Raw genomic sequence first — 15,851 nt, 5'->3', positions numbered from 1 at the left:
CTGATAATATTTATAAAAATTCAAACGTGTAGCCTTCCCTCTGATCCCATGATCATGCAATCCATCATATAGGAATGCTCAAACAAATTTGAGCATTTGAGGATTATATAATATGAGGATGTCTATAGCTGCAATGCTTGAAATAATGAAAAATTAAAAACATAAATATCCATTGATAGGTGAATAATTAAATTGATTATGGTACAGCCTCACATCATAGTAGCCTATTATGCAGCAGTTAAATATGAGTGAGAAAGATCTTCCTATGTAGTATGAGTCCACAATATTTTTCTAAAAAGCATTAAATGTGATGCCATTATTATAAAAAAATGTTGTCGGTATACATACATGTATGTGTGAATGAGTGTGAATGTATGTTTTAAACATACAGAAAACAGTCTGGAAGGATCATATACTTCATAATTGTCATCTCCAATGTATGAGATTAAAGAGGCGAAAATCTTTTAATTTTACACTTTTCTATATTATTTATAGTTGTTACAATAAGCACATACTTACTGTAATTTTTAAAAGGAAAATAAAAATGTTTATTAAACAGCTAATTCTGGCCAACTGGGTTGTAGAACTTACCTTTTCCAAGGACTCCTTCTCAGCTCGAAGGTCGGTCAGTTCCTCCTCCAGGGATGTCACCTTGAATTCCAGTTGTTTCCGGCTCTGCTTTTCACTTCTGAATTTGGACTGTGCTTGCTCAGAGGTTTCTTGGAGCTCTGGGATACAGGAGCAGAGACTTGGCTACAGAATCAGAGCTGTAGTGGGCTATGTGTTATCCCAGCAGTTCTTTTTTAAAATTATTTTTTAGAGACGGAGTCTTGCTCCATTACAGGCTGGAGTGCAGTGGTATGATCACAGCTCACTATAGCCTCCACCTCCTTGGCTCAAGCAGTCCTCCTGCCTCAGCGTCCCAGAGTGCTAGGATTATAGGCGTGAGTCCCTACGCCTGGACTCACTGGCTCTTTCAAAGCTGCACACTTTGACTTCCCAATCCTACCACACAAGTAGCCTCTACCCACTTCTTTCAACATCACCTCACTAACCAGCAATAAGGTTTATCAAGTTGTCAGCTGACTCCCCCATCAACCCATATTTATCGCATAGAAAATAACCTCTGTGTGTACATGTCACCTTCTCCACATACAAAATTGAAAAGAAATGTTCCCAGCAGTCAGAAATGACCTTTGAAACAGAACACTCCCACAATTCCTTTTTGGCCACTGTCTTAACACTCTGGACTGATCGTTGCTTAGTGATAGTCCAGGTTCTTTCCCACTGTTTTGAGTAAGATACTCTCAACTTTCTTGGTAGCTGGGACATTCTACCAAGAATTTGCTTTCAAAACATCTCTTCTTAAATAAATCTCTTTGAAATAAATACACTTTATTTGTTTGAGAAATTTTTGAGACTCTCACAGCTCTTGAGGTAATTGTCATAAGGTACCACAAAAGCAGAAATCAGACATCTGTACAACATTCAAATCTAAGACTGTCTAACATGTTTGCCTCATGTGGGACCAGTCATGCTCTAAAAGGGAAGGGATGGGCTGGGAGCAGTGGCTCATGCCTGTAATCCCGACACTTTGGGATGAGGGAGGGAGAATGGTTTGAGATCAAGAGTTCACGACCAGCCTGGTCAATATAGTGAGACTCCTGTCTCTAAAAAATATAAATTTTTTTTTAAAAAATAAAAGGGAAGGGATGTATCTTCAAGATAGCACCTTACCAACTGATAACGTTTTTTAGTTCTCTATTAGGCAAATGAACTTTGCTTCCACCCAACTCTGCTGCTGCTCCAGCTACCCCTTGCCCACTGATCCCATCTCTGCCCTCCATATTTGTTTCTATACATCAACGTATGGTCTTCACAAATCTTCTATCCAATCACCATGTCTTGCCAGGCCCTGAACTAACACTAATATGGAGGAGAGGACTTTACGAAGATGAGCAAAACACCATGCTTATCAAACAGTGATAAGGGTTATAACAATGCACTAAGAGATAAAGGATTTTTTAAAAAGAGATAAAATGTTCTAGAGAAAACTAAGAAAGCTTCTGAAAGAAGCAGATTTTGAAGAGGATTGAAGGCAAATATTGGTAATGGTGGACGTGTCAAATCCAGAGAATAGCATGGATAAGAAGCAAGACAAGAACTACAGGATGAGCTGAAGAGCAGCCAGCAGGCTTGCTGGTATGGTCAGGGCCAAGATGAACTGGACAATATAATGGGAGACAAGCCAAGTAGGAGGAGCCTTGAGTGCCAGGCTGAAGAGTTGCAATCCATCCTCTAGGAAAGAAGAAACCACACTAGGAAGCATCTCTTTTTTAAACTTCCACTGAGTCATGAGTTAGAACAACACATTAACTCTTCGGGCATTTGAAGCCAATCATAAGTACCAAAGATTTTGAAGCCAATACCTCCCCAGACAGAAGGGAACTGTGGCACTGATCAATTCCAAATAATTAGTCGGTTCTTTTGTTGTCCCTTCTGTAAAACAATCATGTAGGTTTTATACTAGTCTCCTTTAATTTTTGGCTCAGTCCTTCAAAAACTTCATGAGCATTGTGCCAAAAAGATCGAGAGGAAGAAAACAGCTTAATTCCTTGAGTTTAAATGGCAACAATCCCAGCATCCCCCACCTAGCACATACCTGAAAGCTTTGCCTGCACTTTGGTGAGCTGGCTCCTGAGAAGATCCGTTTCCTTCAAGTTTTCCGTCAGCTGCATCTGCAGCTCTGTTTCCTTTTTTTGGTGAGCAGTCATTTTCAGCTGCAGATGAGAGACCTGTGCGGTGGCCGCTGCTAACTCCTCTGTCACCTTGGCCTGAATAATAACAAGGTATGATGTCACTTTAAACATAGGTGTTCTCCATGCGAGTGATGAACCAACCTCACATAACTCTATGCAGACTGAACTAGTAAACAGGGAGTTATGGCTGCCTTCAACCTGCATTAAACCAAATTCAAATTATAGGAGTAGGCCATCTCTCTTATACTATTAAATTGCTACTACTATTACAACTCCTATGCTATTACACCTATACTAGTATACTTAAATTTTTTTTTTCTTTTTTTAGAGATGGGGTCTCGCTCAGTCATCTAGGCTGGATGACTCATAGCTCACTACAGCCTTGAACTCCTGGGCTCAAGTAATGCTCCCACCCCAGCCTCTGGAGTAGCTGGGACTACAGGTGCAAGCTACTATGCCCGGCTCTATTATACTTTACATACATTTTTACAGTTGTCTATTTCCTTATTATCATTTGTCTCTTCTTGTGTTCACTGTGCCCACTTGTTTTAAATATACTTATTCCTTGCCTTATTCCAAAGTCTTTATTCATTTTATAGATTGCATTTAAAATCTTCTCCTAAAGAAGAAAATAAAGGCTGGGCATGGTGGCTCACCCCTGTAATCCCAGCACTTTGGGAGGCTGAGGCAGGCAGATCACAAGGTCAGGAGTTCGATACCAGCCTGGCCAACATGGTGAAACCCCTTCTCTACTAAAAATACAAAAATTAGCTAGGTGTGGTGGCAGGCACCTGTAATCCCAGCTACTCGGGAGGCTGAGGCAGGCAAATCACTTGAACCCAGGAGGCAGAGATTGCACTGAGCCAAGAGTGCACCACTGCACTCTGCTTGGGCAACAGAGCAAGACTCCATCTCAAAAGAAGAAAAATAAAAGAAGAAAATAAATTTATATATAAAATAAAAATAACATGCTGCTGCTCTGCCTCTTGAGTAGCCATTGTTTTATTCCTTTACTTAATTAAAGCTTGCTTTCACTTTAAAAAATAAATAAAAATAAATAGGCTATAAATGAGTATCTGAAAGTATATGTGTTCTTTAGTCTAAGCTTTTTTTTTTTTTCCAGAGGGAGTCTCACTCTGTCACCCAGGCTAGAGTGCAATGGCGCAATCTCGGTTCACTGCAACCTCCACCTCCCAGGATCAAGCTTCTCCTGCCTCAGCATCCCGAATAGCTGGGATTACAGGCACACACCACCATGCCCAGCTAATTTTTGTATTTTTAGTAGAGACGAGGTTTCATCATGTTAGCCAGAATGGTCTCGATCTCTTGACCTTGTGATCTGCCTGCCTCACCCTTCCAAAGTGCTGGGATTACAGGGGTGAGCCACCTCGCCCGGCCTAGACTAAGCTTTAAGATATTTATTTTTGCTATTCAGTAGCCTTAGGTTTTCACCTGTTAAACACAGATGACAATGAAATCTAGAACTTTCAGATATAGGAGTGGCTTTCATCTACTCATTGTCCTGCTTCAAATGTCCTAATGAAAACAAAACTAACTGAGAGCTCAGAGAGCTTTGCTTCTATTTGTAGCTCAGAGAGTTCACTAATACCAGAACAAGCACCTCTCTCAGAAGAACTTGCAGCAGCTAAAACACTGGAAGGGACAAATTCCAAAGGTGTGCCAAAGAAATGGAGGGTCACTCTCTTGCTAAAGGTTAAGCAGAGTAGAAAATCACCCAAAAGCTCTTTTTATTTAGGTCCTCAGCTAGAAAGGCCTGTCAGAAGCATAAAAATTAATGCTGTCACCCAAATGCACATGTACGCAGAAAACAATAAGAATGAATAAGACATTAACAATCATTATTTTTGAGTGGAAGGATTTATATTTTATGTTTGCTTATCTATATTTCTAAATTTTCCAGAATGAACAGATACAACTTCTGTGATCAGAAAGAAAAAGTATATATATATGTGTGTGTGTGTGTGTGTGTGTGTGTGTGTGTGTATGTATATATATATAGGTGTATTTATATTTATAATTTTTTTAAAGATCATGGTATAGTCAAATGAGAAGGGAAAACACAAAAAAAAATCTACACAGTAGATGGGATGGCTTCCTGATTCCTACCCTGGATCAAATTCTACTGCTGACATGGAGAGTGAGAAAAAGAAAGCAATGATAGGAAGAACCAAGAGTTCAGAACACCAGTGAAAAAAGGATGCAAGGTAAAAGCAAGAAAATACTACTCAAGAGAGATGGTAATTTTACATAGGAAAAGGAATATAGCTGAATGAAAGTGGGGGTCCTAGGGAGGTCTTTTACCCTTTCATTCTCTGACCTTCACTTTGTCCCTGTAAAATAAAAACGTTAAACTAAAAAGGTGACCTCTAATAGATCTTCCCATTTTAGCCATTATTCCATGATTTTTTGTGGTACTATTATATTATAGAGAAAAACAATTTCAGTTACCAAATATTCATTGAACAGTTAACCATACCCTTCTGAGCTGTGTCTAAAGGCAGAAAATTGCTTCCAGGGATGAAAGGACCTTGCCCATCTCCCTTTAAAAGGAGAGGTCACCAGGAAAACTGTTACGTGAGAAATTGATCAAAAAGAAAAGAAAAAGAAGGGAGAGTCAAGGCTCAAAAAGTTTCAGTGAAATAAAGATGATCAGTGAAGCATGTGGTACTTGGTATCCCAGTCATATGCATCAAGAGATTCCCTCAAAAATTTGTGTGAAGCATGGTATCTATAACACAGTGGATTGTGGCAGATATTAGCTGTGATTACTACTGTTGTTATTATTACTTCTGTTTTTGCTATTATAAATAGAGCATCTACTGGGCTCAATGCATGGCATTAGACATCTCTAGGGTTTATCAACATGAAAGCATTTGGGTAGATTAATGAGCTAATTCAGGGGCTGGCAAACTATGACCTATAAGCCAAACTGACCTATTATTTTTGCAAATAAAGTTTTATTGGAACACATACACACATAAAACAGTGCTTCTCAACATGAGAATCACATGCTGAATATCTTAAAAATGCTGCCACTGGCCGAGGCAGACAGATCACGAGGTCAGGAGTTCAAGACCAGCCGGACCAATGTGGTGAAACCCTGTCTCTACTAAAAATACAAAAATTAGCCGGGCATAGTGGCATGCACCTGTAATCCCAGCTACTCGGGAGGTTGAGGCAGGAGAATTGCCTGAACCTGGGAGGCAGAGGTTGCAGTGAGCTGAGATTGCCCCATTGCACTTCAGTGTCGGCAACAGACCAAGACTCCATCTCAAAAAACAAATTTAACATTTAAAATTTAAAAAAAAAAAAAAATGCTGCCACCTCCAGAGATTATGACAAAAGAAATCCCTGACAAGAGCAGTAATTCCTATATCTGGAATCTATAGGATCTTTTTAAAAGTTCAGATTCAGGCCCCAGCTAGATATACTAAATTAGAATCTCTGGAGATCCAGGATTTAAGAATATCTAGTTTTAATCAAGTTCCCCAAGTGAGTCTGAGGCAGCCAGTATTTGGGGACCACTGATCTAGAACAAGTTACAGTAATCATTTTAGCCTTGAATAGTAACAGTGAGGCTAAATAATCTATTTAGAAGCCCCTTATAGGCCTAAAGAAAAAACAAACAAACAAAAGGAATACAGGAAAGGAAGAGAAAAAATAAAAGTAGAAATAGTAAAAAGTACATTTAGTGGGTGGGGGGTGGTGAAGTGACTTCAGTACTTGTCATTGACCGAATGAGAACAACGTCACAGACTGCTGATCTTGATGTAGGCATTAGAAGTCAGTTGCATCAACAAGAGATGTATAAAGTAATGGGAACAGAACACGGTCAGGATTGGAAAGGGCTGTGCAGGACAAGGCATCTGAGGATAAGAGGTCAAACATTACTTGCTTGGATTCTATGACTAAGAGAAGACAAAGATTAGCAAAAGACATAGCAAGGAATCCTCATGACCAGAATATGAGAATGTGAGTAAATGCCACAAATTATAAAGTGTATTTAACTTTTCATGTTTTCAAGAAAACACAAATACAAAATGTAAACGATTTCTAAACCTCTGAGAAGAGGTTTAGAAAGACAGCAGATGAAAAGGTCAGGATCTCCTAGCTGAGGAGTGGTAGCCCTAACAAGAAGGAATCCATTTGGGATAAACAGCATCACTGGAACAAGGGGAGGAGAAGCGAGCTTCAGAATCAGCAGATCCCACCAAGACCCACTAGAGTCTTCCTTACTGCTACTGCAGGAACGGGTCAAAATTCCTAATTTTGAAAGGACTGAGGTCAAACAGTAGTACTTTAAAATGCTTTGGCAGACACAGATGAAGGAGCAAACTAAACAATCTTAAATTCCACTAAAAAGAACCTACGTATCTGTTACCTGACATAATGGAAATTTTCTGTTAATTTTGTCAACAGAATAAATTTCATTTCTAATAAGCTGTGTAATTTTTACCCAATCAAATTACTGAGATCAGTGATTATTTTGAGTCACCCTACTGTGAAGCATATTATAAAACAGAAATGTAGATGATGGATACGTGAAAACTTGTTGAGAGATTTCTAGTTCTTTTTGCAGTGATGGCAAAAATTCTGCTCTACCTTAGCTCTACCCATCCTGACCTGGGCTTTTCTCTCCCCAGTTGCTTTACCTTCTCTTGTTCAGCATGCAATACTCTTGCCTGTGTGTTTTCTGTGGCTGTCTGAAGTGAGTTGTTCCTCTTCTCCATCATCAGGTTACTCTGCTCAACATACCTGTGAAAGAAATAGGGAAGAAGAAAACATTTATCAAGCACAGAGTATATGGCAGGCACAACCTGATGCCCATTCTGTCCTCACAACATTGCTACTCTATACCTTCATCAAAAACAATCTGAAAGCATTTTCTTTTCCTTAGATCTGAAGTAGTGAGATCTAAGGAAATTGGGCTGGAAGCAGGAACCTGGGCCAGCGGTGAACTGCCCTAAATAATGGAGAGGACGGGAATATGAAGGGTGTGTGATAATGAGAATGAGGAGGAAAGAGACAAGAGTAAGGAGGCTGTAAGAAAGAGGGAAGAAGAGAAAGCCACTCCCCCACCTCTGCCGCGTGGGAGACAAGAGACAGTGGAGAAGAGAAATATGGGAGAATGATCTTTTAAGTGCAATGCTGTGTTGTGATGTGTTCCACTCACCCTCCCTGCTCACCCCACCAAATCTTCAGAAGTATCTACAAAAAGTACAAAATGCTTAGGTTTTATATGGGAATCAGTGAAGTTTTGGCTGAGTTCTTGTGGATAAAATAGAGTTAGCTCACACAGAAGAGAGAAGAGTTGACACTAGAGTTCTGTACGTAATAATACCAGTTTTAAAGATAAAGAAACTAGGGCCAGCAGGAATAAAATACTCAGAGTCACAAAATGAATGAGGGACAGAGCAGGTATCAAACACAGGTCTGCCCTACATCACAGCCTACTGAGCTCCTTTTGCTACAATGCCTCTCAGAAGACAGGCAATAATTCACACGACAGGCAGGAAACAGAAATGGCAGAAATACATACATACTGCCCTAAACAAATACGTGTACTTAAGCTGGGTATACACACAATAAACCCTTTGGCCCATCCTAGCCAGGCCCCGTACCTGTCATTACCTCTGATTTCGTTCAATTAATTCACTAATCTTGTCATTCTGTTCTTCTATCCGATTGCTCTTTTCAAGGAGCTCTTGCTTCAATCTTTCATTTTCCTAAATTCAAAATATATGATGTACAATTTAAGTGTCTTGAGAGAAAAGCAACAGATAGAAGAGAATCAACTTGAACTGACAGGTGACAATGTTAACATATTTTGAGACAAAACACTAGAATTTATGTCTACATGTATTTTAAAATAACATATTGGATTATACCTACTGGATACAAATCACTAGGTCCAATGGACTGAGTGTATAAATAGCTATAAAATGAAGTGAAATTCTGAGGTATGGTCAAAAAAGCAAAGTTTCCTTCAGAATGTATAGTGATAAGTCACTTGGACAGAATTAAGCCATAATGGATTTTCCAGAACTGTGTAACCCAAGCGTAGCATTTATCACAGGCTCTCTATTTCTGGGGTGGAGGTGTTAAAGGGCAGTACCTCTGGGAAGAGAACATGGCTAAGACCTTCAGCCTGAGTGGTCTGTTCTCAATCACTCTCACCTGAATGATTCGCTGGATGTTGCTCATAATCATGCTTGTTTCCATTGTAACTGACATGCTAGGAATAAGCATGGAATTGCCAGCACTATGTTTCTGTAACTCTTCAACCTATAAAAGGGATACCGGAAAGACCTTGTGAGAAATTACAAAATGAAGAAATACTGGCCGGGCGCGGTGGCTCAAGCCTGTAATCCCAGCACTTTGGGAGGCCGAGGCGGGTGGATCACGAGGTCAAGAGATCGAGACCATCCTGGTCAACATGGTGAAACCCCGTCTCTACTAATACAAAAAATTAGCTGGGCACGGTGGCGTGTGTCTGTAATCCCAGCTACTCAGGAGGCTGAGGCAGGAGAATTGCCTGAACCCAGGAGGCGGAGGTTGCGGTGAGCCGAGATCGCGCCATTGCACTCCAGCCTGGGTATCAAGAGCGAAACTACGTCTCAAAAAAAAAAAAAAAAAAAGAAATACTATTTACCCAAGATTTGACCCCTTTGTTAAGGGGATTAATGAGTTCCTGGGATAATCTCTAACTGTAAGCTAGAGTTCTCTCCTACTAACTGGATCCCAAAATAATTATAACTAACCTTGTAGGGTAATAACCTCTAACTACTACCAATACAGGAAACCAAAGAAGAGTTTGCCTATAGCTCTGGCTGCTCCCTGTTTACATCCCCACTTTCAACATGGCCCCAACCCTGACTCAGTCACCTTAGTCATGAGATGATCCATTTTATCAGCCACTTTGCTGACTGCCATTCGAATTTCAGTGTTATGTTGCCGGGCTTCAGTCATGAGAAATGAAGCCATATCACCTGATCCTAAACAGACATAAGCCAAAAAGAAACTTATGAAACTGGAGCAGAGGAAACTGTATGAAGAAAAGCCAGTAGCTCTTCCAGTAAAGAAAGAAATTAATATTCTATACACAGGAAATGCTATAGGTGACTTCACCCTGTCAGGAGAAGATGTATGGGGGAGACTAGAGGCAAAAGGGCTTCAAATTAAACAACTAAGCTGTGTTCCTGCAAAATGCATCAAGGGCTACATCTGGTCCAAGGGCACAAGTATGTCCGTTTTGCACTGACTGACAGCATGCGCAGCTCAGACTGCTTTCCCGTTCATCCAGCTGCATGCCAGGCATTGTACCAGGTACCAGGTACCAGGAATACAGCAGTAAATAAAACACGGCTTCTGCCCTTGGTGAGCTCTCAGTCTGGTTGGGAGACTGACATGTAAACAAATCATTACAAGAGAGTGTATTAAGTGCAAAAACATGGACCATATGCTAGGTATAAAAGTAGCACAGAGAAAAACGTGATTAACTCTTTGGTGACACACATACACAGTTGTATTTGTGGGAAGAGAGGAAAGAGGGACAGAGAATAGTCAGGGAAGGCTTCACAGAGGGAGATGATAGTTTTGATGGATGAAAAAGCATTTCCCAGATGGAGAAGGACAGAGAGACAAAGCCTGCAACCAGAAAATCCTGACCAGTCCAAAACCACAAATTATGTTGCAGGACATACTGGCTTCTTCCTACCACTGTCCTAATACCAAAGCTGACTACTAAGCAGAAGACAAACATCAGAACAAGGCAGGATTCCATCAGAGCAGTTTATACTTTATCTTGGTTTGGTTTTCTACATTAGACACTCACACTTGTACACACATACAAAGTATCTGAAAAGTTACCAAAGTAACTGTTAAGAACAGTTTCCCGAGGTCAGGGTGTTTAATGAATGGGAAAGACAGTAACTTTTCACTTTACACCTTTTTGTACTGCTTGACATTTTTATAAAAGTCTCTTGTTTTTGTAATTTAAAAATTGTAACAAAGTAGCTTTCATTAGAGATATTAAACACCTATAATGTTCAACTTTCTCACAATTTCCTCCAATGATTTGCTCTTTTGCTATTTTCTCTAAACTCTAGCTACCCTAACAGAGGAATTAAAAGGGCCAGGGGAGAATATCCAAGGAACAAAACACAGAATGTGGACACAAGGAAATATTGGGGGACGATGGAAATGCTCTAAAATAGGATTGTAAGGATAAATGCACCACTCTGCAAATTTACTAAAAAACTTTTGAATTGTACATTTAAAATGAATGAATGTATGGAACACATATTATATCTCAACAAAGCTGTTAAAAAAGAGAAGAAACAATGAGAGCTGTTGGAGTGAAAACGAAAGAGGAGCAAGAAGAGGGAAAGCACAGCAAGAGTGGGAGATGAGAAACTGAGGGAATCACTCCCTACCTTGGAAATGGGGAGGCTGAGAGAGCGGTGCTGGGTACAAAGGCCGAACTGGCTGCAGCTGGGAGGTGACGGCAGATGCCTGTGGATATGCGTAGGCTTGCATACCTGCATAGGGCTGAGAAACGAATTACCACTGGTTGATAAAACATTCATGTCTTTCTTTTTTGCTCACATTTTTCTTTGGTGGAATAAAGTGGATGAGCTGGGAGGAGACTCAAACTTACTGAAGTCAGAGATGGATGAGACCGGGGTTTGGCAGTGGGTAAGGACTGCAGCAGGAGAGTTATCTATGTAACCCAGTAGAAACTGGCCACTAAGATCCTACCCAGAAACCAAAGAAAGTATATCTTGGGTCACTACCCAGTCATCTGGCGAGATGATTTAATTAAGTGGGGATTCATTCCCCACTATCAGGTCTATTGCCTAAGAAGTTTTTAGATTAATAAAACTCTGCTTAGTATCCACTGAGTTCAAAGAAGTGCTCACTGAGATTCCAAAAAAAATCTGCCAATTTCCAAGGATGCCTCTCCCCTGCTAGATTCCGACGCTAATCCACGAGACCAAGAGCTCTCATGTTCCTCTGAGCCTCAGTCACATCAACTGTAAGAAGAAGATAATAATAATAGGGCTGTTGTGTGGACCAAATGAAGTGAGATAGGTAAAGTTCTGAAAAGCTGATAAGTTACATGCCTGAGAGATGGTAAGCGCTCAATAAACAGCAGCTTTTATTTTAATGAGGATGGTTACTCTTCCTTGAAATAAGGAAGTCTAGCTCATTTCCAGGTATAGATATAACTACTTATCCATTTAAAAAAAAATCTTAGTCTATAGGATAGTAATTCTCCATGGAGGAGAGGAGGGGTGGGTAAAAAGAGGGCAACAGTGGGACTTTTTCCAGCTTTGAGACTCTCCATCTTAATGAGGCATGGCCTATCTACCATCACTCCCACACCTCCATTAAGCATCACCAAGAAGTGAGCCCCTGCTATCAGTGACAATATGTCTTATCCACCAAGTCTGCTTAGGCAGAAGAAAGAGTCTACTACCCCTGGCAAACAGGCTGCTGCCATTGTCTTCTGTGGTAACAGGAAAAAAGCCTTCTTTAAGAAAAGTTTACTAGATAGCAGAGTCCAGCTACATTTTCCATATGGTTCCACTTTTAAACCATACCATTCTGCTGAATATATTCTGCAGAATGTTAGCCTGCCAACTTTTGGTAGAAAAGAATACAGAGGAATGTGAATATACAGCCTTCAACTAGATATGTGTGAAAAGAAAAGGCAACAAACATTGATTGGACCTTTACTACGTTGTACTAGAAGTTCTACTTGTTCTTGCATTTAATCTTTATGACATTCTAACGTAGGTAATCCTTTGCCTGTTTAGAAATGAGAAAGTGGTGACGAAGGAAGGGAAAAAAATTACAAACTCTGATTTTGGGAACTGCTACTGTATGAATTGTACAGGAAGAAGAAAAGAGACTGACTAGAACCACAGTAAATTATAGGATATAATTAATATGGTTATAAAACGTTACCTGAAAGGATTGGGCATTTCCAGATACAGCTGAGTGGGAATCGAGAGATGCAACTTGCATTAAGGCAGCAGAAGGTGCCTGGAGTCCAGAAACAGATGGCTGAGGTGCTAAGATAAAGGGAGACATTTTCACTGTTATCCACCCATGCTTCTTGGTGCGAGTCTGGACTAGCACCTTTCACACCACCATGCTTCAGACTCCACTATTTTCCTTGCCTAGTCTCCCTACACTCAGCTTTACTGGAATCTCAAGAATGAGCTAGTAGAAGGAAACTGGGTGCTCTCATGTGCTTCTGACTCAGCCCTAGGATCCCATCTGCTGACAGGAAGTGCAGAACACACCCAGGGAAACGTCTCAATAGCTGAGTGCAGACTTCCAACACTGACAATGCAACACAGCAGAAATCACAACAAAGCAGCCAAGTCCATCTCTGGGTCTGAAAATGCCCTACCCAGGGACAAACTGACAAGTGTTACACTCTTACATTTGCACTTTAGTCCTCAGTACTGAAACAATGCAGCCTAACATTTTAAGGATGATAATTTTCGTGCTGACCCAGTTCAAGGCCACAGAGCCTCAGAGAGGTTCCTTACCCTGTGAGGTCATCTGTGGTAATGCTGGATGGGCTGGCTGAAGAGAGGGCTGGACGGACGGAGTCACCACGGGCTGCCCACCTCCTCGCAGAGCATTCACATCCTGAAATAGGAACGAGCACTTGGGTTACTCTCTATTGAAGACCGAGGCTGACTGTCTGCCCTAAACCTGCTTCCAACATAGGATTTCTAGGCAAAGAAGAGGAAGGAAAGGTAAGCAGAAGGCTAAGAGTTGAGGGTATGAGTTGTGGAGAAAAAGCACTCTGCTAAGCAGTAAAGTAAGAATCCTTCTCCCTGTAAATAATATTGAATAAGTAAATATAGTTAATTTCCACAAATATTCTAAGAGGTTGATGTTCTACTGTCTGAAGCAGCTAAACTAACCACTCTTCAGAATATATCATTTTCCAAACCAGTAGCTACCTTAAGACAAATCTAATCTATTCCCACGAAAAAAAAAAAAAGTGGTCTTCTGCAAGGAATAATCCAGCCTCTTCACTTCTGACAAATCATCTCCATAGACCTCAAGGTACTCAATGAAAATCAGATAACACAGGATTCATTGCACCTCATTAACATGTTGTTTTGGGATAACATAGCTTTAGAATGTTTTTCCAACATTCTTTTCATAAAACCAAAGCTTTTCATAAAATCAAAGCTATAACTCCAAACAAAGTTATTCTATATCTTTTTGCTTCATATAAGAAACAGAAAATCTTGAGGTACGATATATAGTGACTGTAATTTGCTATGCTATAGTTCAAGGACTGAAGTTTCAGACATTCTTTTTTTTTTGGAGATGGAGTTTCGCTCTTGTTACCCAGGCTGGAGTGCAATGGCGCTATCTCGGCTCACCGCAACCTCCACCTCCTGGGTTCAGGCAATTCTCCTGCCTCAGCCTCCTGAGTAGCTGGGATTACAGGCATACGCCACCATGCCCAGCTAATTTTTTGTATTTTTAGTAGAGACGGGGTTTCACCATGTTGACCAGGATGGTCTCAATCAATCTCTTGACCTCGTGATCCACCCGCCTCGGCCTCCCAAAGTGCTGGGATTACAGGCATGAGCCACCGTGCCAGGCCCTCAGGCATTCTTTTATTTTAGAACTTCCCCTTGTCCCCTGATAGTCTCTTCTAGAAAAACATCCCAATTTTAGAGTTCTACAGCTCTTAACCAACTAAATGTCTAACAAGAGAGGGAAAGGAATTATAATAAAATGACAGAACACTGGGTTTCCTTTAAACCGCTTTATTTACTTAAATCATTTATATTAACGTAAATGTTTATGATCTAACATTAAGTTTAAAAATCAGGTTATAAAGCAATATATAAAGATTAATGCCCTTTTTTGTTCAATATTTATTTCCTATAATTATAAATTATTCTCATATGAACAAGTAGCAAATGAAATTTTTAATAAAAACATTCTTATTTGAACTGCATTTCTAGACCATATAAAAATTAATCCTGTAAGAATAGGCCCCAGAAACCCTATTGTCCTTTAAGATGTTAAATCTACGTAGAGTTTTTCCAAGAAGAAATAAAACAAAAATGTAAAATATAAAGTATAATCCAGAAAAAATTTTTGAAGACCATCACCCTTTCCTTATTTTCTATCAAAGTAAAAGAACAGTAAAAATCAATCAAAGTTATGTATTTCACTTCAATTGAGAAAGGACGATTTTATTCAATAAAGAACCATTGGAAAAGACTTAAGTTAAAATTAAGCTACTTCATAGCATATACCAAATTCCAAATGGATTAAAAATTTAGATCTAAGTATAAAGTATTGATAAATATCTTTAAAAATACATGTGATATTTATAATCTGAAAGTGGGGAGGCTTTGTAAGCATAGTGTCAAAAGCAAATAACAAGGGGAGAAAACTTACAGATTTGATTTCAATAAAATTCTTGAACTTCTAAATAGAAAACAAACACAAAAATACCACATACAAGGTCAAAAGACATATTAGTTTGATCTTTAGTGGTAGGCACTATCAGTGAGAAGACCAACATTTCCCAAAAGAATCTAAACATTCGATCAATAAGTATGAACTGAGCACCTGCTAAGGACTGGGCATCATTCAGCCCAGAGGTGATCTTTAGTAATAACAGAGATTCTAGTAAAGAAGGCCAAATCAACTACTGAAAACTGGTTCTTGTAAAAGATCCACAAAATTGCTTCCATCTCTCAGGGGAAGTACTAATCACCGTAGAAACACATGTACCAATACCAATCTGTATCATTTTGCATATTTGCCCTCTAAATAATGATTCTGCCTTAAAGGCAGAAAGAAATCATTTCAACCAAATGAAAAGAAAGATGATGGTGACATCTGTACTATTTATTCTAATAGAGCCAGGGGGACATACTTCGAATTCTGAATCATTGGAATCCAGCTGTGGTGGAAGGATGGGCAGCATGGGCTGGCCCATTTTAGCCATCCGAGAGATCAACTTGGCCTTGACTGCATCAGGACTCTAAAAAGAGAGGAAAGTCATAA

General features: G+C 39.8%; 1 protein-coding gene across 1 annotated transcript in view; it reads right to left on the bottom strand.

Moving 5' to 3' along the window:
* The window catches only part of FKBP15 (FKBP prolyl isomerase family member 15), a 56,627-nt gene that overhangs the window by 9,368 nt on the left and 31,408 nt on the right, over positions 1-15,851 (bottom strand). Inside the window, exons 12-21 of the mRNA XM_012461853.3 lie at positions 15,721-15,828; positions 13,346-13,448; positions 12,753-12,859; positions 11,216-11,330; positions 9,666-9,775; positions 8,958-9,065; positions 8,412-8,506; positions 7,433-7,535; positions 2,663-2,834; positions 592-728 (exon numbers count right to left, since the gene is read on the bottom strand). Of these exons, the coding sequence (XP_012317276.2) occupies positions 592-728; positions 2,663-2,834; positions 7,433-7,535; positions 8,412-8,506; positions 8,958-9,065; positions 9,666-9,775; positions 11,216-11,330; positions 12,753-12,859; positions 13,346-13,448; positions 15,721-15,828 (1,158 nt within the window). The remainder of the gene's footprint in view (positions 1-591; positions 729-2,662; positions 2,835-7,432; positions 7,536-8,411; positions 8,507-8,957; positions 9,066-9,665; positions 9,776-11,215; positions 11,331-12,752; positions 12,860-13,345; positions 13,449-15,720; positions 15,829-15,851) is intronic.

This window comes from Aotus nancymaae, unplaced genomic scaffold, assembly GCF_030222135.1.
Source record: "Aotus nancymaae isolate 86718 unplaced genomic scaffold, 86718_ANA_hifiasm-v0.15.2.pri h1tg000003l, whole genome shotgun sequence".
NCBI lineage: Eukaryota > Metazoa > Chordata > Mammalia > Primates > Aotidae > Aotus > Aotus nancymaae.
Note: the sequence above shows the minus strand (reverse complement) of the source record. Positions and strands in the feature narration are given on the sequence as shown.